This window comes from Leucoraja erinacea, chromosome 16, assembly GCF_028641065.1.
Source record: "Leucoraja erinacea ecotype New England chromosome 16, Leri_hhj_1, whole genome shotgun sequence".
Classification (NCBI taxonomy): Eukaryota; Metazoa; Chordata; class Chondrichthyes; order Rajiformes; family Rajidae; genus Leucoraja; species Leucoraja erinaceus.
The window spans coordinates 33,826,700-33,852,845 of NC_073392.1; the positions used below are offsets into that span (position 1 = coordinate 33,826,700).

The window sequence follows — 26,146 nt, forward strand, 5'->3', positions numbered from 1 at the left end:
TGCTTTATCATCAATTCCCTCCAGCAGCATCTCCCGCAGCACAACAAAGGATCATCACTTGCATAAGTCTCGCGTTTGTCCTTGTATCTCACCAAGCCATAGCTAACACTTCAGCTAGTCTGGCTATATCATTGACTATGTCTTTGCTGGTTAATTATCAATTAGAGTAATGATTGCAACTAGCAGTTGGGATGAGACGTCAAATAAAATGCCACATCTTGTTTTAAGCCCCCAGGATTCTGTATTTCCGCAAATATACCTTATTACAGTATCACCAGGAATCAAGGGTGTTCCATATGGCAACGCTAGTCACTAGTTTATAGTCACAGCAAACCGAATGCCAATCCAGTCACATCCTACCTTTTAAATATTTTCACTCGTATTTTTAGTGACAGAATCCCTCCATTCTTGAATATACCGCTAAGAAAACCACATGGCTTGGACAAAAATCTACAGGTGCCAACACATGTCCCCATCACATCCAGCCACGAGTCAGACATGTTAGAATTCATCGCAATTCTTCAATGCAGCGACACACGCTTGGCCGAGTCTGGCCATGTGGAGGAAATCTGTTGTAGCAGAGGTCAGAGGATGACATTGTCCACCATGCTCTTCATCTCTAACATGTACCTGAAGACATGGGCATCCATTGAGGATTAGGGGCCAGGTTAATTATGGAGACTTTCAACCATCTCCAAATGCGCAAGTTAAATATATCGTGGAATAAATTCCACCTGCATGAATAAGTGGAGCTCCAACATTGACTATTGAGTATAGAAGTTGGGAGGTCATGTTGCAGTTGTATAAGCCGTTGGTGAGACTACATTTAGAGTATTGTTTCAGTTTTGGACACCATGTTATAGGAAAGAAGTTGTCAAGCCGGAAAGGGTACAGAGGAGATTTACGAGGATGTTGCCAGGACTAGAGGGTCTGAGCTACGGTACAGGGAGACGTTGAGTAGGCTGGGGCTCCATTCCATGGAGCACAGGAGGATGAGGAGTGATCTTATAGCAGTGTATAAAATCATGAGAGGAATAGATCAGGTGGACGCACAGAGTCTCTTGCCCAGAGTAGGTGAATCGAGGACCAGAGGACATAGATTTAAGGTGAAAGGGAAAAGATTTAATAGGAATCTGAGGGGTAACCTTTTTCGCACAAAGGGTGGTGTGTGTATGGAACAAGCTGCCCGAGATGGTAGTTGAAGCAGGAACCATCTCAACATTTAAGAGACAGTTAGACAGATAATGTACATGGGTAGGACAGGTTTGGAGGGATATGGACCAAACGCAAGCAGGTGGGACAAGTGTTGGCAGGTGTGGGCGAGTTGGGCCAAAGGGCCTGTTTCCACACTGTATCACTCTATGACTCTATAACAGTAGTGATCTGTACAAGAAGCAGTCCATTATAAATATTCACTCCCTCTAGCACCTGTACACCAATATTTGCAGTGTGTACTATCTGCAAGGCAGAAGCCCACCAATGCACAAAATGCATTTCCCAAAGCTATAACTTCCATTGTCTAGAAAGGATAAATTCAGCAGGAATATTGCAACACGTCCACCGTCAGGATCCATACTGTCACACAACACCCTCTCTCGGGGATAAGGTCAGATCGTAAGAAATAGGAGTAGATTTAGACCATTTGGCCCATCATGTGTAGTCCATCATTCAATCATGGCTTATCTATCTCTTCCTCCTAACTCCATTCTCCTGCTTCTCCCCATGACCTCCCACCTCGCTGGTCCATCATGAGAGTTGGATCTAAATCCGAGGCCAACAGTACTGGGGGCACACCTTCATTTGTGGGTCAAGATGGCGGCTCATTGCCCAAAGCCATGTGGGATGGGCATCGGACGTCAGGCTTGTCCCATCAATGAAAACCAAAAATGGAAAACATGCTATAAAGATTGAACTGATCAAGAATTTTATTTCAAGGTGCTTGGGTTCAATGCTCACCGGCTCGCAAGGGTTTCCGAAACACAACAGCAAGTGACTGACCTGGTGGAGACCTCGTACTTCAGCGGGTCGGCACGGCACGGGATACCAGCGACCGTCACCATGTTCTGGATGTCCTCGAATCTCTGGCCCAAGTTGGAACCGATGATGGTTAGCATGGTGCCACCTTCCTGCAGTCCTGACAATGGCTCGATCTGCGAAGGCAAACATTCCGTGTCACAGGGCGGCACAGCTGGTAGAGCCGCAGCCTCACAACGCCACAGACTCAATCTTGACCACGGGTGCTGCCTGTGTGGAGTTTGCACGTTTTAGTGGGTCAAGCAGCACCTGTGGAGCAAAGAGGCAGGTGTCTGGTGGAGAGCATACCGACTGGTTGCGTCATAGTCTGGTTTGATACCTTAAATCCCTAAGAATGAAGGAGGCTGTAGAAAATGGTGGACATTGCCAAAGAATTATGAAGTTTGTTATGAAAGAGGCTTGGATGGAGGAGAATGTTATACCCTATATCTGTGTGCTGTGGATTGATTGATTGTATGTGTGTATAGTCTTGTCTTTGCAAGTAAACAGAAACTTTTCACTGCACCTCGGTAAACTGAATGAAAGGCTGCAGAATCATTGCCGGGCCTATCACAAGTATTGACCTCTCTGCCAGGGATCTACAAAAAGTGCTTCCTCAAGAAGGCAGCTAATATCAAAGACACACATCACCCTGGCCATGCTCTCATCACCATGCTACCATACAGGAGCCAAATCACTGTTACCTCCAGGTACCTTAAAGAAAAGCTTCTTCCCATCAACTATCAGGCTCTGGAACTCCTGCACAACCCGAACCACAACCCAACCTCATTACTGAACTACAATGGGCTTTTTAAATAACGTTGCACTAGGTAGTACGGCTTGCACTATTATGGTCTGGTTACCTTTTCGTTTAGTCCAGAAATACAATGAGGAAAGACCTTTTGGCCCACTGAATCCGTGCCGACCAGCGATCCCCACACACTAACGCCATCCTACACACAAATTCCAATTAACCTACAAACCTGCACGTCTTTGGAATGTGGGAGGAAACCGGAGCACCCGGAGAAATTCCACGCGGACACAGGGAAAACATACAAACTCCATACAGACAGCACCCATAGTCAGGATCGAACCCGGGTCTCTGACTCTGTCAGGCAGCAACTCTACCACTGCGTCACCGTGCCACCCTAACCTCGAATGGCTGATAATTTATTGTATACTGTTCATTGTATACTTATTTATTGTGTTGCTGCGTTAACCTGCCTGTAAAACTGCAGCAGATAAGAATCTCAATGTTCCTGTCCCAGGGAATGTGACAATTAAATGCTCTTGTATCTTGAGGGTCAATGTTTTGGTTGAAGTCCCTGCATGTGTTGATTATACCTTTGCCTCTGCAGATGCTGCTTGACCTGCTGAGTTTCACCAGCAGTTTGCATATTTTCCATTTTATAAAAAGACCATTTTCATCACTATCTTGACTTTCCCAGCAATTATCGGGATTCCGGTAACCAGTGGTTTAGTTCAGTTTAAAGATACAACGCGGAAACAGGCCCTTCGGCCCACCGGGTCCGCGCTGACCAGCGATCCCCGCATATTAACACTATCCTACACACACTATGGACAATTCTTTTACATTTACCAAGCCAATTAACCTACTCCTGCTTGGAGTGTGGGGGGAAACTGAAGATCTCGGAGAAAACCCACAAGGTCACGGGGAGAACGTACAAACTACGTACGGACAGCATCCGTTGTCGGGATCGAACACGAATCTCCGGCGCTGTAAGGCAGCGACTTTACCTTGCTATCAGTGGAAATTATTTCTTCCCGATCAACTGCCAAAACCACTCACTGTAACAAGTCTCCACATCACTTTCTTTGCTCCAGGGGGAGTTAACGTCAGCTCAGCTCAGCTCACTTCACAGGGTTCACAAGACACACTCACACACACATTTACCCAGGAAGTCAGTGGGGGAATGGAAACAGGTTTGGGTGCCCTGTGTATCTGCAGGCAGTCCACGTGACTGCTGGTGCTGCCAGCCTCAGCAAGAGGTGTCAACAGTTACTCCGCACCTCCTATCCTGCAAACACATTGTGGAGCAGCATGGTGTCGACACTAGAAGGTGCAGGTGCACAGACCAGAGCCCTGATACTATTTGTGAAGGAAGGAACTACAGATGCTGGGTTACATCGAAGGTGGACACAACATGCTGGCCTAACTCAGCGGCACAGGCAGCAACTCTGGATAGAAGGAATGGGTGACGTTTCATGTCGAGACCCTTTTCCAGACTGAGAAATAGGAGAGAGGGAGGCATAGAGATATGGTAGGGCAAGGTGTGAAAACGTGATCAAAGGGGACGGAGGTCAAGGAAAATGTGGAATGGATCATTGTTAGCTGAGGGGAAGGTGACAATGAGGCATACAATCAGTAATACAATCTAATCAGGAGAACTAGGGTGGGGGAGGGATGGAGAGCATGATTCTACTCAGTGCTTCGGGAAGCTGCAATGGCATTAGGCCAGCTCGTCTAACCGGGGAAGTGTCAACAGCACATAAAAGGCGATCGTTCTCATCAGTGGGTGAGAGGGAGGAGACGATGCCACTATACCTTCACCAGCCCACGTCACGCCACCCTCCCCTGCTGTCTCCAAACATATAACGTGGGATAAATGACATGGAACATCTTTCACACGGGATTGTGGCAGCATTCCTTATCAGGAGAAGCTCAGTTTCCATCCCTTTTTATCCACATCCGAGACTCTAAGTAGGCTAGGCAGCAGCTGTAGTTTAGTGACATCGCTTGGAAACAGGCCCTCTGTCCCACCGTGTCCGCGCCAACCAGCGATTCCTGGACACTAGGACCATCCTACATACGAGGGACAATTTACAATTTTTACTAAAGCCAATTAACCAACAAAACTGTACGTCTTTGGAGCGTGGGAGGAAACCGGAGCAGCCGGATAAAACCGGGTTGCTTGACCTGCTGAGTTCAGCAGTTCAAGAAGCACGATCACAAGGAGAACTTGAAAACTCCGTACAGACAGCACCCGTAGTCAGGATGGAACCTGGGTCTCTGGTGTTGTAAGGCAGTAACTCTACCACTGTGTGGCGCTACCTGTACATTGTGGACGGCTTGGTTGTAATCATGTATAGTCACTGTGTCACCCTTGTACAGATGCTGCCTGACCAGCCGAGCTCCTCCAGCACGAGGTGACATTTAATTTCAAAGCCGCGCCTGCAGTTCCTTGCCTCGCTGCAGAGACACGGTTCGGTTTCTGGGTTATGTCCGGCGATCTCAGAGCCGACTCACCGAGTGGATGACGGGCGCTGGGCAGGTCTGCTCCACACCGTCCACGCAAGACTCCTTGTACACACAGCTGGGCTTTCCTCCCCCACACCACACGCACGAGTACTTGGTGTCCGCCGTCTGGCAGCGGCTGCAGTCTGTGCGGCCCACAGAGCAGTTGTACAGGGTAACTGTACAGGGGCGGCAAGAGGGCATTAGTTCCACACAGTTACTCCCCGTCCACCCCCAAGAGCTCAACCCCCACACAACTGTCCCTTCAACGTGCAATATTGCAACAGTGACTATGCTTAAATCAGCTAGAAAGCCCCTTGGGACTCAAGCATAAAGGCGCTATCCAAACGCAAACATTTCATTACACGTGAAGAAATAAAATATATAATTCGAATCATTTTACAGATTAGCAGATTCACCAATTGATTAAAATCGATTGAAAGATACAACATGGAAACAGGCCCTTCGGCCCACTGAGTCATAGAAACAAAGAAAATAGGTGCAGGGGGATCCCATTCGGCCCTTCGAGCCAGCACCGCCATTCATTGTGATCATGGCTGATCGTCCCCTATCAATAACCCATGCCTGCCTTCTCCCCTTGACTCCACTAGCCCCTAGAGCTCTATCTAACCCGTTCACGCTGGTTCTATGTTATCCCACTTTCTCAGCCATTCCCAACACATTAGGGACAATTTACAGCGACCAATTAACCTACAATCCTGCTCTCCTTTGTGATGTGGGAGGAAACCGGAGCACCCGGAGGAAACCCACGCATTCACAGGGAAAACGTGCAAACTCCACGCAGACAGCACCCAAGGTCAAGATTGAACCTGGGTCTCTGGCACTGTAAAAAAAAAAAAACTTAGAGAAGTATTCTGTTTATTATGATTGTCACAACCCAAACTAGACATGACGACAATTAGAGGAACTAGATTTTGATGTGTGGGGATGATTTGATTAACACACGGGCAAATGTGATTCTGGGAAAAGGAACTGTCCAGATTTAGAAAAAATATTGCTCTAATAGTTTTGTAGAAAAGGTCATCTTGGGAAAAATCAATACGATAGACACATTCTTGGAGTCATAAAGTACGGAAAGGGCCCACATCACACCACAACTCACATGCAACTCTGCCTTAGGTCTGCACGAACCATCACACAGCTATTTACACTAATCCTACACTAACTCAGTTGATTCTGTGCACGTTCCCATCAACTCCTCCAAATTCTGCTATGCATCTACACACTCGGGGCAACCTCCCCACACCCCCCCCCCCCCCCCCCCCCTTTGGGACATGAGGGGAAGCCAAGCGCCCAGGAGGGGCCAAGGGTGAAGGTGCACGCTCTAGTCTGACATCACCAGAGGTCAGGGCTAAATACAGATCCACCACTACAAGGCAGCATCTCTGCTGTCCACATCATTGAACCATCCAAGTAGCAGCATTCGAAGAGTATTACCATAAAGACTCAAAGTAAAATAGCACAACAGAGGAAATCAAAACCCAGAGTTTTATAAAGGTTTAAGGTGAGAGGGGTATGATTTAATAGGAACCTGAAGGACATCTTTTACAGTTGTAGAATAGTGGATATATGGAATGAGCTACCAGAGGAGGCATTTGAGGCAGGTGTGATAACAGCATGTAAAACATATAACACTATATAACACAGCATGTAAGAGCATTTACAAGACACTTGGACAGGTGCACAAGTAGGAAAGGTTTAGAGGGATATGGCCAAAAAGCAGGTAAATGGGACTTGTTGGTCGGCATGAAAGAGTTGGGCCGAAGGGCCTGTTCTAGTGCTGTATGATTCTCTAACACCTGGTTCCGATATAACCAAAATGCCACAAGACCAGTGACAAATCCTCCACAAGATGGCGAGATTGCCATGTTTCTGTTGAAAGGTAAAAAGGGATTAAACCCAGGATTTCTGCAGAGAAACAAGCTTTTGATCCCCAGGCCCAAACAGCAGGTGAGGTGTGATATCACCTCTCGGTTGCAATGATCTCAGCAGCATGAGTTTCAGAACAACACAGTTTCAGCACAATTGGGCAGCGGTAATCCTGCTGCCTTCCTGCACCAGAGTCTAGGGCTCAATCCTGACCTCAGGTGCTGTCTGCATGGAGTTTGTACATTCTCCCAGTGTCCTGCATGGCTTTTCTCCTGGTGCTCCGGTTTCCTCCCCCACTCCAACGAGGTACAGGTTTGTATGCTAATTGGCTTCTGTACATTGTAAATTGCCCCTAGCGTGTAGGATAGTGCTAGTGTAGCGGTGCTTGGTACGGACTTGGTGGGCTGAAGAGCCTCTTCCCACACTATATGTCTGAGGTCTGAAGTCTAAAGTCCAAGCGACCACTGAAACTCTCTAACTCGATCACTGCTGGCAAAACACAGGAGCGTTATCACAATCTAACCCAAATTACTCTCTATTATGCTCTCTGCCGAAGATAAAACTCGGAGGTAGGAGAGAAGGCCCAATGTAATTTTCACTACATAATAGAAGCAGGTGGATGCCATTCAGTCCATCCTGCCTGCGCCACCACTCATTACTATCACATTCGCAGCATTTTCCCAGAAATGTTAATTCCCTTATCATCCAAACATCTGCAGACTTTTAGTTTGCACAGATGAAGTTGGCTGCATTACCATTACCTGATTTTATGCAAACATACAGTTTTCCTCATACTCATTTAAAAGTCCTTATAATAAACATGGTGAGCCATTTTCAAAACATTTCAGCCTAATGGAGCTCTTAGCTTTTCTGGACTGTTTTGATGTGTTTTTGCCACATACACGCAGGCAGCACAGAAAACCTGCCATTGTCACGATATAACACCAGCCAGCTATACTCAACACAGAACTTGAGTTCTTGAGTTGGGCCAAAGGGCCTGTTTCCGTGCTCTATAATGCCTAGTTCTTATATACTGGTAATCAAATTCCACAGGACTGGTGACAAATGCTTCACATGATAGTCCTTGAGCTAAAACAGAGGCAGTAAGTGAAGTGTTGGAAGGTTGTAAGATAAGATAATGGATGCTGGAAATCTGAAATAAAACAAGAAAGTGTTTGGAAAACTCAGCAGGTCAGACGTCACATGTGCAGAATTAAGGTTTTGGAGCGATGCATCTGTTCTGATGAGAGGTTATCGACCTGAAACGGCGGCTGGATTTTATTCCTGTTATAACCAGAGGTTCTCAAGAGTAATCCGCAAGTCCACATACTCCTGCTTCCTGCAACAGACAGGAGGTCCAGAGAGATACGGGACACTGCAGATGCTGGAAGCTGGAGCAACAAACAGACTGCTGGAGGAACTCAGCGGGTCGAGGGGGTGGAAGGAATGGTCGACGTTTCACTTTGAAGCCCTGCATTTAGTTTAGTTTAGTTTAGAGATCCAGCATGGAAACAGGGCCTTCAGCCCACTGAGTCCACGCTGACCATCGACCACCCATTCGCACTAGTTTATGTGTATGAAGGAACTGCAGATGCTGGTTTAAACCAAAGATAGACACAAGAAGTTGGGGTAACTCAGCGGGACAGGCAGCATCTCTGGAGAGAAGGAATGGGTGATGTTTCGGGTCAAGACCCTTCTTCTGAAACGTCACCCATTCCTTCTCTCCAGAGATGCTACTCCAGCTTTTTGTGTCTATCGTCACACAGGTTTTATGTCACCCCACTTTATCATCCACTCCTTACACACTAGGGACAATTTACAGAGGCCAATTAAGCTACAAACCTGCATGTCTTTGGGATGTAGGGAGGAAACCAGAGCACCCGGAGAAAACCCACAGGGTCACAGGGAGCATGAGCAAACTTCACATGGACAGCACCCAAAGTCTGGATCAAACCCAGGTATCTGGTACTGTGAGGGAGCAACTCTACCAGCTGCACTGCCAGGTTTGTTTTGGTCTCCAAATCTGAGGAAGGACATTATTGCCATAGAGGGAGTGCAGAGAAGGTTCACCAGACTAATTCCTGGGATGTCAGGACTGTCTTATGAAGAAAGACTGGATAGACTTGGTTTATACTCTCTAGAATTTAGGAGATTGAGAGGGGATCTTATAGAAACTTACAAAATTCTTAAGGGGTTGGACAGGCTAGATGCAGGAAGATTGTTTCCGATGTTAGGGAAGTCCAGGACAAGGGGTCACAGCTTGAGGATAAGGGGGAAATCCTTTAAAACCGAGATGAGAAGAACTTTTTTCACACAGAGAGTGGTGAATCTCTGGAACTCTCTGCCACAGAGGGTAGTTGAGGCCAGTTCATTGGCTATATTTAAGAGGGAGTTAGATGTGGCCCTTGTGGCTAAGGGGATCAGGGGGTATGGAGAGAAGGCAGGTACGGGATACTGAGTTGGATGATCAGCCATGATCATATTGAATGGCAGTGCAGGCTCGAAGGGCCGAATGGCCTACTCCTGCACCTAATTTCTATGTTTCTATGTTTCAACCTGTCAGCTGTCAGATTTGGACCTGAAATCTGGCCACCCCATAATCCCCCCCCCCCCCCCCCCCAAAAAAAACACCCCCTTCATCTCTGGACTCTCCACTGAACTCATGCCAGAGACCTGGGTTTGATTCTGACTACGGGTGCTGTCTGTTTGGAGTTTGTACACTCTCCCTGTGACCGCGTGGATTTTCTCCGGATGCTCCTGTATCCTCCCCACATCCCAAAGACGTGCAGATTTGTAGGCTTGTGTATTGGCTTCTGTAAATTGTTCCTAGTGTGTGTCGGATCCAACTAGTGTATACGTGATCATTGGCCAGTGCAGAGTCGGTGGGCCGAAGGGCCTGTTTCCATACAGTATCTAAACTAAACATCCAGTAAAGTCACATTCATTAAAGGCCAACCTAGATGGGGAAAAAAATAAGCAGCCTGCTTATATTGACGATTATTTCAATTAGTATTAATGTTCTGAATTAATTTACATGGAACAAAAATAATTTTTTAAGTAAATTAAATTTCTAAACTTTTTCCACTTTAAAATGTCACTGATGTAAACAGTTGCAGAAGCCGTTGGAATGGTGTGAGGGACCTTGCTCCAATCCCGAGACTTAGTCACTTTTCAGGACTGATCTACTTTGAGATGAACACAAGATGCTAGAGTAACTCAGCTGGTCAGGCAACATCTCTGGAGGTGACGTTTCGGGTCGAGACCCTTCTTCGGGGCGAGGGAAACTAGAGGGAAACCAGATCTACTATGAGATTTGTTTGGGTCAGGACATCATGGCAACAAATCTGAGTCAAGCCCAAGCTGGGGGGAGTGGTCTGGCTCATGTAATCTCTCTCTCCACAGAAACTGCTTGACCTGCTGAATATTTGCAACACTTTCTGTTTTTTACGACAACGACTTTAGCAGGAGAAATGGCGACGTGGCTGCACAAAGACTTTCATTTGGTTTTACGGCATATTCGGATGTGTCCGCGCAGACTTACTGTGCAAGTTATGCAAGCTGTCCACTCTATAATTGGGGCGCCGTTGGACATACACAGTTGCATTATACTCCTGCTGGAGAGTGGAGTAGGCGTACTGTAATGGCAAAGGTCAGAGAATTAAAGGAGGCAGAAAATGGAGATTTCAGATTAAGACACAACACAACAAAAATTCCCAGGCAGTCAGTCGGCCGCTCTGCATAGCGAGAACAAAGCAGGCTTGTGTTTTGGGGGAAGCCCCTTTTATTGTCAGAACATTTCTGAGTTTAGTTTAGAGATACAGCCCGGAAACAGGCCCTTCAGCCCACCGAGTCCGCGCCGACCAGCGATCCCCTGCACAATTACACCATCTTACACACACGCAGGACAATTTACAATCATGCCAAGCCAATCAACCTACAAAACCGCACGTCTTTGGAGTGTGGGAGGAACCCGGAGATCCCAGAGAAAACCCACGGGGTCACGGGGAGAACGTACAAACTTCGTACAGACAGCACCCAAAGTCAGGATCAAACCCAGGTCTCTGGCACTGTAAAGCAGCATCTCTACTGCTGTGCCGCCTGGTGTGCAGTCTCTTCCTGATACACCAATCCCACCATTTTATTTTTGGTGCTGGTGTAACCATGGTTTGTTGATGACAAATACTCCACACTGTGAAAATTGTGGTCAGAGAACCTACTATATAATATGCAACATGCAAAGAATAAAGATAATGTCCACCACCATTTACTCCAGGATGTTTCTGAAGGGTATCCAGGCAGTTGTGCATGTTAAAGATTGCCTTGAATAAACATTATTGATGTTGGCTATGCAACTCATTGTTCACTGTAAATCAGAAATAATTTTAATTTTCTTCACTGCTTCAAACAATCTATATCATCTGCACTGAAGTCATTGATTCCTCTGCTGACAGCCCAAGTGGTGAGCTCAGAATAATATTTCAAGTAATAGCAGGTTTTTCTTGGCGTTGATAACCAAGCAAGCCACCACCTTGCCTTAAAGGGTAATTCTACCATGTGAAATAATAGCTCTATTACACTGCACTGGTGTTTGCAGAGGTTTAACTGGAATTAACCCGTTTAGAGATACAGCATGTAAACAGGTGCTTTGGCCCACTGAGTCTATGCTGACCACCTGTTCACACTACTTCTATGTTATCCCACTTTCTCATCCATTCTCCATACTCTAGGGGCATTTTGCAGAGGCCACTTAACCTATTGACTGCAATTAACTGCATGTCTTTGGAATGTGGGAGGAGACCAGAGCTCCCGGAGGAAACCCACACAGGGCAAACGTGTAAACTCCACACACACAGACAGTGGCCGAGGTCAGGATCGAACCCGGGACTCTGGCTCTGCGAGGCAGCAGCTTTACCAGCTGTACTGTCCCTTTGCTCCATGGTGCTTACTTGGTCTTTAAAGTATTAACTCGTTCCTAGCTAAACATTTCAGGGTTAGGTCTATTAATTGCTCTTTAAAAAAATTAAAATAAACAGGTTTGTTTTGATGTCAGCGCATTGAACCTGCATGTGAATTTGTCAGTGGTTTGGCTTGTACTAAACAGCGGTGATTGTTTGGGCATGTGTGTGACTGGAGTAAATCAGCACGTTTACAGCTGCCTGACCATTACACAGGGCTGCTGCCATTGCCGTTAGCCATTACCTGGTGCACCTGGCAAGTGATGGAGTAGTACGTGGGATTATAATCGTCAACCTCGACAAATGCCTCCACGACCACCATCCGACTCTCGATGACAAAGACACACTCGTAATCCTCTTCTGGATCCTACCAGGCAACAGAAACAGAGGTGGTTATGAAGACAGCATCCAGACACGTCAGAAGGCCAGGCACTCCTTGTGAAGTGAACAGGAACACTACACCTTGGGGGGGTGGGGGTGGTCTCTGTGTGTGTGTGTGGTGTGTGTGTGTGTGTGTGTGTGTGTGTGTGTGTGTGTGTGTGTGTGTGTGTGTGGGGTGTGTGTGTGTGTGTGTGTGTGTGTGTGTGTGTGTGTGTGTGTGTGTGTGTGTGTGTGTGTGTGTGTGTGTGTGTGTGTGTGTGTGTGTGTGTGGTTGGTTTACAGAGGCATCCTCTGTGTTAGTATTTTCTTCCAGTTTCCAAAAATCCTCACAGTGTGCGTCAACTTTAAAGGCAAGGCAGTGATGCAGAAAACTTCCTCAGACGTTAACACTTCCTCTTGAATAAGGTGGAAGACATTTTCATACTAGTTCTTCGATGTCAGAAACATTGTACCTGGGAACCACGACGTGACACTTGGCTATTTTGCGACAGATTTAATGAATACGATTTAGTTCCAAAGATTAATACCATCAACAGCAGGAACTGACAACCGAATACCTGGCTCTCAAAATCGAAATAAAAAAAATCGAAACCACAGTGAATGGTAGTGCTCTGGGGAGTGTTGAAGAGCAGAGGGATCTCGGAGTGCAGGTACATAGGTCATTGCAAATGGCACCACAGGTAGACAGGGTGATCGAAAAGCCTTTTGGCACATTGACCCTCATCGGCCAGAGTTTTGAGTGTATACGTTGGGAGGTCATGTTGCAGTTACACAAGATGTTGGTAAGGCTACATTTAGGGAATTGTGTTCAGTTCTCAGCTCCATGTTATAGGAAAGAAATCAAGCTAGCAAGGATGCTGAGAAGATTTATGAGGCCTGAGCTCTATTGAAAGGTTGAGCAGGCAAGGACTCTATTCCTTGGTGTGCAGGCGGAATGAGGGGTGATTTTATAGAGGTGTACAAAATCATGAGGGGAATAGATCGGGTAAACACACAGAGTCTCTTGCCCAGAGTAGAGAAATAGAGAACAAGAGGACATCGGTTTAAGGTGAGGGGTGAAAGATTTAATAGGAACCCAAAACATTTTCACCCAAAGGGTGGTGGGTGTATGGAACGAGCCGCAAGACGAGGTAGTTGAGGCTGGGACTATCACAATGTTTAAGAAACATTTGGACAGATACATGGATAGTCAAGTCAAGTGAGTTTATTGTCATGTGTCCCTGTCTAGGACAATGACATTCTTGCTTTGCTTAAGCACACAGAAAATAGTAGGCATTTACTACAAAACAGATCAATGTGTCCATATACCGTAATATAAATATATACACACATGAATAAATAAAATGATAAAGTGCAAATAACAGATAATTGGTTATTAATAATCAGAGTTTTGTCCGAGCCAGGTTTAATAGCCTGATGGCTGTGGGGAGGTAGCTATTCCTGAACCTGGTTGTTGCAGTCTTCAGGCTCCTGTACCTTCTACCTGTGGCCAGGATGGTGTGGGTCTTTGATGATACTGCCAGCCTTTTTGAGGCAGCGACTGTGATAAATCCCCTCGATGGAAGGAAGGTCAGAGCTGATGATGGACTGGGCAGTGTTTACTACTTTTTGTAGTCTTTTCCTCTCCAGGGCGCTCAAATTGCTGAACCAAGCCACGATGCAACCGGTCAGCATGCTCTCTACTGTGCACCTGTAGAAGTTAGAGAGAGTCTTCCTTGACAAACCGACTCTCCGTAATCTTCTCAGGAAGTAGAGGCGCTGATGAGCTTTTTTGATAATTGCGTTAGTGTTCTCGGACCAGGAAAGATCTTCAGAGATGTGCACGCCCAGGAATTTGAAGTTCTTGACCCTTTCAACCATCGACCCGTTGATATAAATGGGGCTGTGGGTCCCCCTCCTACTCCTTCCAAAGTCCACAATCAGTTCCTTGGTTTTGCTGGTGTTGAGGGCCAGGTTATTGCGCTGGCACCATATGGACAGTTGCTTCTATATTCTGACTCATCCCCATCAGTGATACGCCCCACAACAGTGGTGTCGTCAACGAACTTGATGATGGAGTTCGCACTGTGGTTGGCTACGCAGTCATGGGTATAGAGTGAGTACAGCAGGGGGCTGAGCACGCAGCCTTGAGGTGCTCCCGTGCTGATTGTTATTGAGGCTGACACATTTCCACCAACACGAACAGACTGTGGTCTGTGGATGGGGAAGTCGAGGATCCAATTGCAGAGGGATGTGCAGAGACCCAGTTCTGCGAGTTTGGTAACCAGTTTGGAGGGGATGATTGTGTTAAATGCTGAGCTGTAATCGATGAATAACAGCCTGACATGAGTTTTTGTTGTCCAAGTGGTCCAGTGCGGAGTGGAGGGCCAGCGAGATCGCATCCACCGTTGATCTGTTGTGGCGGTAAGCGAACTGCAGTGGGTCCAGGTTTTTGTTGAGGTAGGAGTTGATTTGCTCCATGATCAACCTCTCAAAGCACTTCATCACCACCGGCGTTAGTGCCACTGGTCGATAGTCATTGAGGCACGTCACCTTACTCTTCTTGGGCACCGGTATAATTGATGCCCTTTTAAAGCAGGTGGGGACCACAGACCTCAGAGAGGTTGAAAATGTCCGTAAAATAGGACAGGTTTAGAGGGATATGCGTCAAATACAGGCAGAGGGCATGTAGATGGGACATGTTGGTCGGTGCGGGCAAGTTGGGCCAAAGGGCCTATATGCATGCTGTATGACTAGGGCAAAGTACCACCATAAACCCCCATAAAAATATAATATTGTACAGTCAATCTGCAAGGAAACATTATAGATCCACATACACGGAAGTACAACTTGCTCACGGGAACAAGCCATTAAAAAGTAAATTCACAATTTGAAAGCGTAGTGATCAACATCTCACCAACTCATAGTATGAATGAAACAATACTCTTCCTGTATCAGCATGAATGAGAGTTTCATTTTTACTAACTCTTACTCACTTCCCCTCCTCGCTACTACAAGGAATTTACAGCGCAATATACAACAGCCTTTTGTTTCTCCTTATTCTTGTCAGATTTTAACGGAAGCGCCCGGGATATTCTGTTCTTGATAACTTTCCCCGAATTCTCCCACTGTTCCACATGGACACCACGCAGTGCTGAGTTGCAACTGATTAATGCATTTTTTATCACCCAGAAGTTGTATTCCTGTAAACCACCTGATCCTCTGTGAAAAAAATGAGGAAGAAATCCTACGCCAACATTTCGCAACAACACACGCGATCTGCACACCATCTAATTCTGGGCAGGAATGAAACCAATGTGAGAATTGCAGTGATTTAAGGATACGGCTCAGTCTATCATATAGACTGGACTCACCAGCATGGACTCCATCTACACTTTACACAGACTTGGAAAAGCAACTAACATAATCAAAGATTGATCCCACCCTTGTAATTTCTTCTCCTCACTCCCAATGGGCAGAACATACAGAAGTTTGAAAGCGTACATCACCAGATTCAAGAACAGCTTCTTCCCATCTACAGTCCAATTCACCTCTACTCCATTGCGGACATTGGACTTTGTCTCTGGAACTGGGTGCGCTCCTCAAGGAATACCTACTTTGACGTGGTTCTCCTCTCTCTGACACCAGCATCTGCAGTTCCTTTGTCTGCTCCTAGGCATGCCTACTCTGAAGAAGTTCTTCTCCTCGCTCCAATTCTGAAGAAGGTCCAGACCCAAAATATCAACCATCCTTTTTCTCCAGAGATGCTGCATGACCCGCTGAATTACTCCAGCACTTTGTGTCTTTCTTCCCCTCTTAGATAACTTTCATAAGCTAGGGTACTGTCTGATTCACCTTGACCCCATTGCGGACATTGGACTTTGCCACTGGAATTGGTGCGCTACAATTCCGAAAATTATATTCTGCACAGCATCTTCTCCTTTGTTCTGCCTATTGCACTGGAGTTGGACTTGATTGTATTTATTTACAACATTATCTGTTATGATTGGATAGCATGCAAAATGAAGCTTTTCAATGTACCTCTGTACACGTAACAAAAATGAACCTAAACCTGAAAGATCAGGTACATTGATCTTTGCAGGTACTATTGAAACGGTTAAGAAGCATTTAGACAGGTGCACAGTTTGGATAGGTTTGGTGGGCAGGTGGGACTAAATGGGACAACGTTGGTCGGTGTGGGTAAGTTGTGTCTGAGGGCTGGTTTCCACACTGTAGGACTGTGACTTTACCTGAACAACTACACAACAAGGAACAAAGTCCTTTATCCATCCCAACTGCAGTGCAACAATGTGAAACTATGAGCCTGAGCCAGATAATGTATTGATGTATTAATGAACATCAGAGGATGCTCAACACAGCAGTTGACAGAGAACAGATTGTAAACATAAGTGAGTGGCCTGGGTAGAATGAATGTGGAGAGAATTTTTCCACTTGTGGGAGAGTCCAGAACCAGAGGGCACAGCCTCAGAATAAAAGGACATACCTTTAAAAAGGAGACGAGGAGGAATTTCTTTAGTCAGAGTGGATTGAATCTGTGCAATTAATTGCTACAGACGGCTGTGGAGGCCAAGTCAATGGATATTTTTAAGGAGGACACTTGATTGTAAGGGTGTCAGGGGTTATGGGGAGAAGGCAGAAGAATGGGGTTGAGAGGGAGGGATAGATCAGCCATGATTCAATGGCAGAGTAGACTTGATGGGCCGAATGGCCCAATTCTGCTCCTTGAATATCTGTTAGTGTGACGCAATGAGCTGGAACTTTATCCGAAATAGATTGCAGCAAGATATCGGTGCAGGATAAAAGCAACATCCAAGAACGCGCAAACGAATGACAAATGCCGACCTGGAAGAAGTGAAGGTTTTGGCCCGTCAGTGTTATCTTCCGCTCCATGTTCACTGGCAGAAGGGAGGAACCCAGAACGTTATCCATGCAGGGACATGCCACGGGGCCCTTGTTCACCCCTTCATCGCTCTGTACAAAGATCACACAGACAACATCACTGGGCAGAAGCAAACTTGCGGCAAACTACATAAAACCAGAACACTTTCACCATCTGCCCCAACCCAGAAATAAAACTTGCACGTCCCATGGAGTATGCTGTAAAAGATCAACTGTTCCTATAATGATGTTCTATTCATTACTGACATCTGATATCAATAGCTCCCTACTGTAGGAGTCAACAACAAAGGCTGACCAGTTAGTAATGTATTATGTTAAATACAGCATTTAATAACTGACAATAATTTAGGAAGAAACAATGATGGTGTTCTGGAAATTCCTTTTATCGGGTTACCCTCTTTGATTTTGAAAGGGAAAGATACTTTGATTTTTATGTATGTTGTTTAATTGGTTAATTTACGATGATAAAACAGACAGATATCAGAATACACTGTCGTACTATCCTTATTTTTCATGCCATATCCGTTTATTAAAAGGATTCTTAGCACACAACCTTATGCAAACAAGCAACTCCCTTGAAACCAGCTGTTCATGATATTCTAATTACTATTAATTTAAGAAAATATTAATATAAGCATTTTTAGTTGGGGAAAGAGCAAGATTCTATCCTATCTGTAATGATATACGACCTAATGCACACATACATGTGCATACAAGTCACTTGAAACTATCTGTTTGTGATATCATGATGTTCTAGTTATTATTATTTTAAGAAGAAAATATTAATATGAACATTTTTAGTTGGGGAAAGAGGGCAATATTTTTTCCTCTCTCAAGGCTCTGACATGATATACGATTTAATGCAGGCATAGCTAACATTCGGACAGCCAAGTTCAAGACTGGCCGCTGTAAAACAAACTTGGCTTACCTGTCTGGAGAAGGATGACGAGCCAGGGTCAAAGTGGTAGTCAACCTCAGAATCGACCAGGTGGAGGAAAGCAGGAGAAGGGTTCTCAACATCTCCGTCACCCGATAGCAGAACAGCAGCGGCCGAGAAGACTGCTGTGTCGTTCTCAACCTGCGCAGGGTCTACCCAAGCATCTGAATCCTTCCAGCCACCAACTTCCTTCCTTTGCCAATCGGTGGTGGTGGTGGTGATGGTGGTGGTGGGAACCGCGTCGGTGGGGTTATCAGGCCTGGGGTCGGTGGGAACGGCAAACCGCGTGGAGGGAGGCTGGGTGGGATCGGGAGGAGTAGTGGTTGTGACGGCAAGGATGTCACCCACGTCTGTCAGGTTTGGAGAGGGTGAAGTGCTTACAGTGGGGGCATCCATGGTGTGGGAGGTGGCGCCGCCCAGCACCGTGCTCACGTTTGTGGACAACTGCACTGTAACCTCAGAGGATGGAGTCGGAGGTGGGGTCGTGGTCTCGGGCTGGCTGCCCGCTTCCGCCAGGGTGGTGCCAGCGGTGGTCGTCACCGCAGTGGCGGCGGTTGTTGCCACAACGGGACTGGCTGTGGTCGGCAGGGTGGCGGGCGCCCCCGTGGCTACCGTAGTGGTGGGGACCACAGGTGGAGGTGAGGTGGTGGTGGTGGTTGTGGTGGTGGGCAGGGTGGTCGCCGGGTCGGTTGGCCGGGCCGCAGCGGTGGTGGAAGCCACTGCCGTGGTGCCCATGGTAGTCGGCACCGTGGTCGGCAGAGTGGTGGGGATGGTGGTGACGGGGGGTGGGGTGGCAGGGACGGTCGTGGCCCTTGTCGTCGGGGCAACGGTGGTGGGGCGGTGAGTAACCGGGGCAACGGTGGTGTCAAGGCGGAGTGGTTTGGTCGGTCGTGTTGGAGGAGCCACGTAGGGTAGAACAAACTGTCAGGGAACGATTACCAGTGAAATTAAACCAGGATAGACAGAAAGGATGGAAGCGGGTTGGAGGGAAACACACACAGAGGGAAGAGGGAAGAGGGAGAGCAAGAGACAGAAAATTACTCATTATTTCTGATTTAAGAATCAATTGTAAAACAAAGAAGTATTAAAATAAAATCACACTGAGTTACTGTAGTGACGTTGCGGTATGTAACCCTTTATTAAAGGAGCTCCAGGTAAACCCAAGACCTTTTGAACTGGAAGAGTCCATAGACGAATACATTGTCTCGACACTTTATACTTAATTTGGAAAAGCATTTAATTTATATTTTAAAATATTGGTGACAAAGTTAACAAAACCTTTTGTTGGAGGTTGATAAAAATGCTGGAATAACCCAGCGGGTGAGGCAGCATCTATGGAGCTCCACGGATGCTGCCTCACCCGCTGAGTTTCTCCAGCATTTCTGTCTACCTTCGATTTTTCCACCGTCTGCAGTTCATTCTTAAACTTATACCTTTTGTTGGGATTATCCAGTGCAGAACTGTTGCTTTAACAGTAGCAGTTTAGTTTATTGTACCGTGGTACTTTGAAAAGCTTTTGTTGCATGCTAACCAGTCAGCAGAAAGACAATACATGATTACAATTGATCCATTTCTTTTCAGGAAGCAATGCTGGGGAAAGTTTAATCATGTAACATTGCTTGTCTGAAAAAAATCTTGTTTATTCTTTGGAGAGCGAGGAGGTGCAGGTAGCAGTATAGAAAAAAACGCCACAAAGTGCCAGAGTGACCCAGTGTGTCAGGCAGCATCTCTGGAGGACATTGGGGGTCTGGTCCTACAACAGCTAAGCCCCTGTCCCACTTTCACGACCTAATTGCCGACCTCTGCCGAGTTTGCCCTTGACTCATACTCGTAGCATGGTCACCACGAGGTCTTCGTAACTCTTCCTCATGCTCGTGAGTGGTCTCCGCATACTAGTGGCCTCTAGTAGGTCGCGGCGTTTTTTCCAGCCTGATACAAAATGTCCACGAGTAAAAAAAAAGTCGGCATGGAAAAAATTGATACTTTTTACTCGTAGGTAGGTCGTGATGGTAGTCGTCGGTCGGTAACTGGCCCGAGAAAAAATGCAAACATGACGTCATTTTATCATGTGATCATTTTCCACTCGTAACTAGTCGTAGTTGGTCTTAGGTGTGGAAGACTGAGGTCAAGGGGGGGTCGTAGGAGGTCGTAGACATGGTCATTGGAGGTCGTAGACATAGTTGTACGAGATCGAAGGTCTTTTACTTCAGCGAGTCAACACGACCTTGACATTTTTTTCAACTCGTCTAGGGTCTTCTAAACTCGTGGATTAGGTCGTCCAAGTGGGACAGCCCCTTAAGTCAGAAACAGCATCCCGACCTGAAACCTCCCCTGTCCATGTCATCTACAGATACACAAAATGCTGCGGTAACTCAGCGGGACAGGCAGCAGTTCTGGAGAGAAGGAATGTGTGATGTTTCGGGGCAAGATCCTTCTTCAGACTAGTTAGAGAAAAGGGAAACAATGTAGGCAATGATGTAGAGAGAGAAAGAACAATGAATTAAAGTACGCAAAAAAGTAACGATTATAAAAGAAACAGGCCATCGTTACTTTTTTACATATCTTTCATTCATTGTTCTTTATCTCTCTACATCACAGTCTGTATTTCTCGTTTCCCCTTTCCCTAACTAGTCTGAAGAAGAGTCTAGACCCAAAACATCACCCATTGCTTCTCTCTAGGGGTGCTGTTTATCCCAGTGAGTTACTCCAGCTTTATGTCTATCTTCGGTTTAAAGCAGCATCGGCAGTCCCTTCACTGACAAATGCTGTCGGACCCACTGAGTTACTCCAGCACTTTGTCTTTTTCTCTCATTTTAGTTTGTTGATATGGTCACCAACTGGAGGGGCTTGTTTGTGTGGATTGGGTTCGACCGTAAAGCTCCTTTAATACAGGGGAAAGCTCACAAACTGAAGACTAGACACATTTAGGACTACAGGCGGGTTCACCCAAGAAAGTGAGGCCGTGTGTTTTTTTGGGGGGGAATACAGCTTTGCAGAAGAGAATTCACCGTGTAGTGACAAAGTGCACTCTTACACCAAGCTGCCACAAGGAAATCTTACCGTGACTGGAGAAAGACAGAAGGAATTTCACTGATAACTGCTCCATTGTTAACAGAATTTAAAGAAATATTTTTCACTGATCTGACAAACTGTCAATTCCTCCAGCATCTGCAGTTCCTTCTTAAACACTGTCAATTCCTCTCGCCCTTTATACCATCCTCAATACTTTGATGACCCTTTGCTACATTGTGTATACTGTTATTCTTTAGGAAAGCAATGATGAGGATCTTTGAATACCACCATCTATTGAAGGACCAGCTAATATCCTTTTGATACACAGTATCACTGCTTTGCTTCACGTTCTTTTAAAAGGGGAGGACAATCACTAAGGCTTCAGTTCAAATTCCACCAGGACCGATTTAAGTTTAATTACTTATGTAAATCTAGGATCAAAAGCCCACATCAATAATTGTGAGAAAGGTATTTGTCAGACTTAAATCCTTCAGGTAACAAAACCAGCCTTCCTTACCTGGACTGCTCCAATGAGAACAGGGCCGACATATGATTAGCAGACGTGAATGTGGATCCAGCTGCCAGAGGAGGTAGTTGGGGACAGGTACTATAACAGCATTTAAAAAACATCTGGATAAGCGCATGTATAAATTGGGTGTAGTGGGATATGGGCCAAACGCAGGCAGGTGGGACGAGTGCAGAGAGGGCATGTTGGTCGGTGTGGGCAAGTTGGGCCAAAGGGCCTGTTTCCACACTGTATGGCTCCATGTCTCTAATTAAAAGGGAGCTTGTGGAACCTCAAACAGAGGGCTCATAGGAAGCAGCAGATTGAGAAACCTTCAGGACTCGTAAAGATTCAGGACTCGAAGGTATCTCAGGAACTCCGTCTGAACACATGTAGATTCCTTTCCCAACATAACCTAACTCCCACACATCCGTACCAAATTCAGATTTATAAAGCCCACTGAGGAATTCACAGGGAGAGGAGTAGACCGTTCCAGTCTATCAGCTTTCCATTTGCTCGTTCCTGGCGTAGACAGGACTGGCAGGCCATTACTTTATGCTCTGGATGATGAGCTCCCACCCTGACCTAACACAACCCATCCATTCAAGGAATGTCCAGCGAGCCACCAGAAATAATTCACCAGAGTGATCCAGGAACAGTTATCTCAATCAATTTAGTTTAGTTTACAGGCACAGCGTGGAAACAGGCCCTTCCTCCCACTGGAACCATGCCGACCAGTGACAATTTACAATTATACCAACGCAATTAGCTCCCGGAGAAAACCCACACAGGTCACGGGGGGAAGGTACAGACAGCACCCGTAGCCAGGATCGAACCGGGGTTTCTGCCGCTATGCCACTGCACTGCCCGTGTTAAATGTCTCTATTCGATCCCCATTAAAGCCTTCCATACATGAGTGAACACAGACGTTGCCTCTCCAAACCTGTGCTCTGAGCCTTTTAGCCCAAGTCACATTCGGATGAATCTGCGCCCAAGTGCATTTTCTCCATTTTAAAGGGGTGTCGTCCACAGCAGAATGGCGGAGGCCAATTGCAACATTCACTTGCTGCCCCAGGCTCAGAGAATTGTCCCTCTCTCACTGACTCCCATTGCCCCACACCTCATCTGCAGGGAATGGAGCTGTTGTAGTGAATGGGTCCCCTCCTGTAACAACCCACGAGGGCGCGGCAATGCTCCATGAACAATACAGGCGAGATTAACCCTGCCATTAAACCGCCTTCACCTGGGTTGTCAGAAGTGGTCGCTGAACACTGAGTCAGCAGGGCAGAAGGTGGAATATCTCCTCCTCCATCTGTGAAGGTGTGTGGAGGAGTGCGGAGGTGGGAGCTGGGATGTGGAAAGGTTGGGCTCCAGTGAAGTGAGAGTCAGCACAGTGTGCAGCAGCAGAGTTGCTGCCTTACAGCGCCAGAGACCCAGGCTCAACCTGACCTCGGGTGCTGTCTGTGTGGAGTTTGCACGCTCTCCCTGTGACCGCATGGTTTTCTTCCCACATCCCACAGACATGCGGATTTGAAGGTGAATTGGCTTTTGCAAAATTACCCCTTGTGTGTGCAGGAAATGGAACTAGTGAACAGGTGACCAATGGTCGGCATGGACTGTGGACTTGTTTCCACGCTGTATCACTGCACTAAACCAAACTAAACTAGAACTTCATTGGCCTGGGTCACTTGAATAGAGCGGAGGTGGCAGATGATGTCTGGGACTGTACTGGTCCAAGCTAACTTAGCGTTCCCCAAAGAACCCCTCAAAAGTGCACTGGTTGCCAGCTCTCCGTATACATGTCACTCTGCCCGAACACTCCCGTGTCCATCCATTCCTGGCACTTACGTTCTCATTAAAAATGATCACCTCGTCCTCACAGGTGGTGTTGTGGGTACAGTGGTGCTGAAGCACGCACCAGTTACACCCCCAGCGGCTGCTCACACATCCGCGACACCTACAGGGGCAGCGGCGAGAGAAAGAGAAACAAGTCAGGAAACAGGGACCATGATCCGAGCCAAGCACAGAGCTGAGAGCAGCTTAGAGCATCACAGCAGTTAGAACATACTCATTCTCACTGGCTCTCACCTCAACCCCATCTGCACAAACAAAAACACGTCTGGCAAACACCATGGTATAACAGCATTCTGGAAAGGTTCAAGATGTGGAATTGTCAGGCTTAGTTGGCCATGGCAATGGTCATTTAGGCTTGTTCCTTACAGAGGGTTGTCGGTAATTGGATTTCTCAAACCCACAGAGACGTGGATCTCAGTATATTTAAGGCCGAGATCAATCGATTTTTGGACATTAAGCGAACATGGACATGGGATCAGCTGGGATTGGCCAACCCAAACATTGGGAAATCAGACTCAAAACAATATTAGTCACGATCTTATAAAAAGATAGAGCAGACTTGAAATCCACACAACCTATTCCTGTTCTTAAAGAGAATTAACTGGTAGGATTCACCGACTCAAATTCTGACTAAAGGGCTTCAACCCGCGACTTTCTCTTTCCACCGATGCTGCCTGACCTGCTTTTGTATTGTATTGTATTGTATTGTATTCAAATTTATTGTCATTGTCTCAATTTGAGACAACAAAATGAATTTCCCTTACAGGCAGTATCATAAAAAAAAAAATCACCAAAAAAATAAAAAATAATAAATAAATAATAAAACATATTAAAAATAAAATTGAAATTGAATTTAAAAAAAAAGCACAAACACAGAAAGTCCACGACACAACATAACATAAATGGCACCAAGGTGAGGATGGCACCATAGTCCAGCCAGCCTCCCCTCTGTGTTCATCCGTGGTCGGGGCCTTCCGAGCACCCGCAGTCGCCGCCCCGGGTGGCCCGATGTTCAGGCCCTCACGCCGGGCTGGTGGAACGCCGACGCTGAACCCCGACGGTGAGCATCCTCCTCCTCAGCGGCCCGGACCTCCTGATCAGCCGCCTCCCGCTGCCGGAGTCTGCAGCTCCTGAGTCCGCAGGCCGAGCCGGGCAGAGTCGCAGGACCCCGCGTTGTTAGTCAGCGCCGCCCATGTTGGGAGCTCCGCAAACTGCAGCTCCAGGATGTCGGTGCAGCAGGTCCAGCACTCCGGGCTCCAGACGGCGACCCCCGGTAAGGCATCGCCAGCCACGCGATGTTTCAGCGCTGTTCCGCCGCTGCTGGAGCTCCAGTTGATCCCGGCAGGAAAGCCGCGCCAATCCAGGTAGGTAGGCCGCTGTGGGGGGAGGGGGGGGGGGGGGGGGGGGCGAGGACGCGACTCGAATAATAGTCGTGTCCTCACCAGGAAGCGGCTGAAGGACGGTATCCCCCACACCGTGCCCTCTTCCCCCACATAAAAACACCAAAAAAACCACAAAAAAACACACTTTTACATAACTAAATAAACAAAAAACCAAAAAGATACCCGGCTGTAGGTGGAGGCTGCTGACACCAGCGCCACCGGAAGTACAACACTGCTGATTGTATTTGAGTGTTTAATGGTTTTATTTCAGCAGTGGCAGTGTGTTTGAGGTCCTCATTCATTGGTATTGGATTTGCTTTGCTCTATTTACAGAGGACTCAAAACACTCACGGAGAGCTCCTGGCGATCTGCTGCACGGCCCTGCAGTCGTAGAAGGTGAACTCGGCCGTGGTCAGTGTGACGTTGAAGAACATGAGCTGCAACCCGATGGTCACGTGATCTGGGGAGGAATTCAGAAGCGGAGATTCAGGGAATGTCTGACACTGGGCACATTCACGGAAAACCACAGCAACTACTCGACAAATCACACCCAAGAATGGCCAGTGCCTCAGATGCAAGCTTGTCCATTGGTGTTGGAGACATCTCTCAACCCCCCTGCCTTGCAGAATGACCTTTGTTAACGCCTGGGGCCCAGTAATAACACTTATGTTTGTATCAGAAGATCATGGGGTTTAAGTCCTACCCTAGAAATCTATAGGAGCAGAATTAGGCCATTCGGCCCATCAAGTCTACTCTGCCATTCAATCATGGCTGATCATCTCTCCCTCTCAACCCCATTCTCCTGCCTTCTCCCCATAACCCCACGAGATGTTAAACCAAGATCTCATCTGCTCCCAATTAAAGATTCTTTGGCATCATTGCGAGGGATGGCAGGCAAGATCTCTGCATCCGCTGCTCTAGGTGTCAGCTGATTTACATCGGGGAGACTAAGCGGCGGTTAGGCGATCGTTTCGCCGAACACCTCCGCTCAGTCCGCAATAACCTACCTGAACTCCCGGTGGCTTAGCACTTCAACTCCCCCTCCCATTCCCAATCCGACCT

General features: G+C 46.9%; 1 protein-coding gene across 1 annotated transcript in view; it reads right to left on the minus strand.

The window, feature by feature from the left end:
• plxnb1b (plexin b1b) overlaps positions 1 to 26,146 on the minus strand; it is a 263,290-nt gene that overhangs the window by 57,642 nt on the left and 179,502 nt on the right. The window contains exons 9-16 of the mRNA XM_055648119.1: positions 25,436 to 25,544; positions 23,697 to 23,805; positions 18,323 to 19,252; positions 17,338 to 17,466; positions 12,359 to 12,481; positions 10,701 to 10,794; positions 5,282 to 5,448; positions 1,999 to 2,150 (exon numbers count right to left, since the gene is read on the minus strand). Of these exons, the coding sequence (XP_055504094.1) occupies positions 1,999 to 2,150; positions 5,282 to 5,448; positions 10,701 to 10,794; positions 12,359 to 12,481; positions 17,338 to 17,466; positions 18,323 to 19,252; positions 23,697 to 23,805; positions 25,436 to 25,544 (1,813 nt within the window). The remainder of the gene's footprint in view (positions 1 to 1,998; positions 2,151 to 5,281; positions 5,449 to 10,700; positions 10,795 to 12,358; positions 12,482 to 17,337; positions 17,467 to 18,322; positions 19,253 to 23,696; positions 23,806 to 25,435; positions 25,545 to 26,146) is intronic.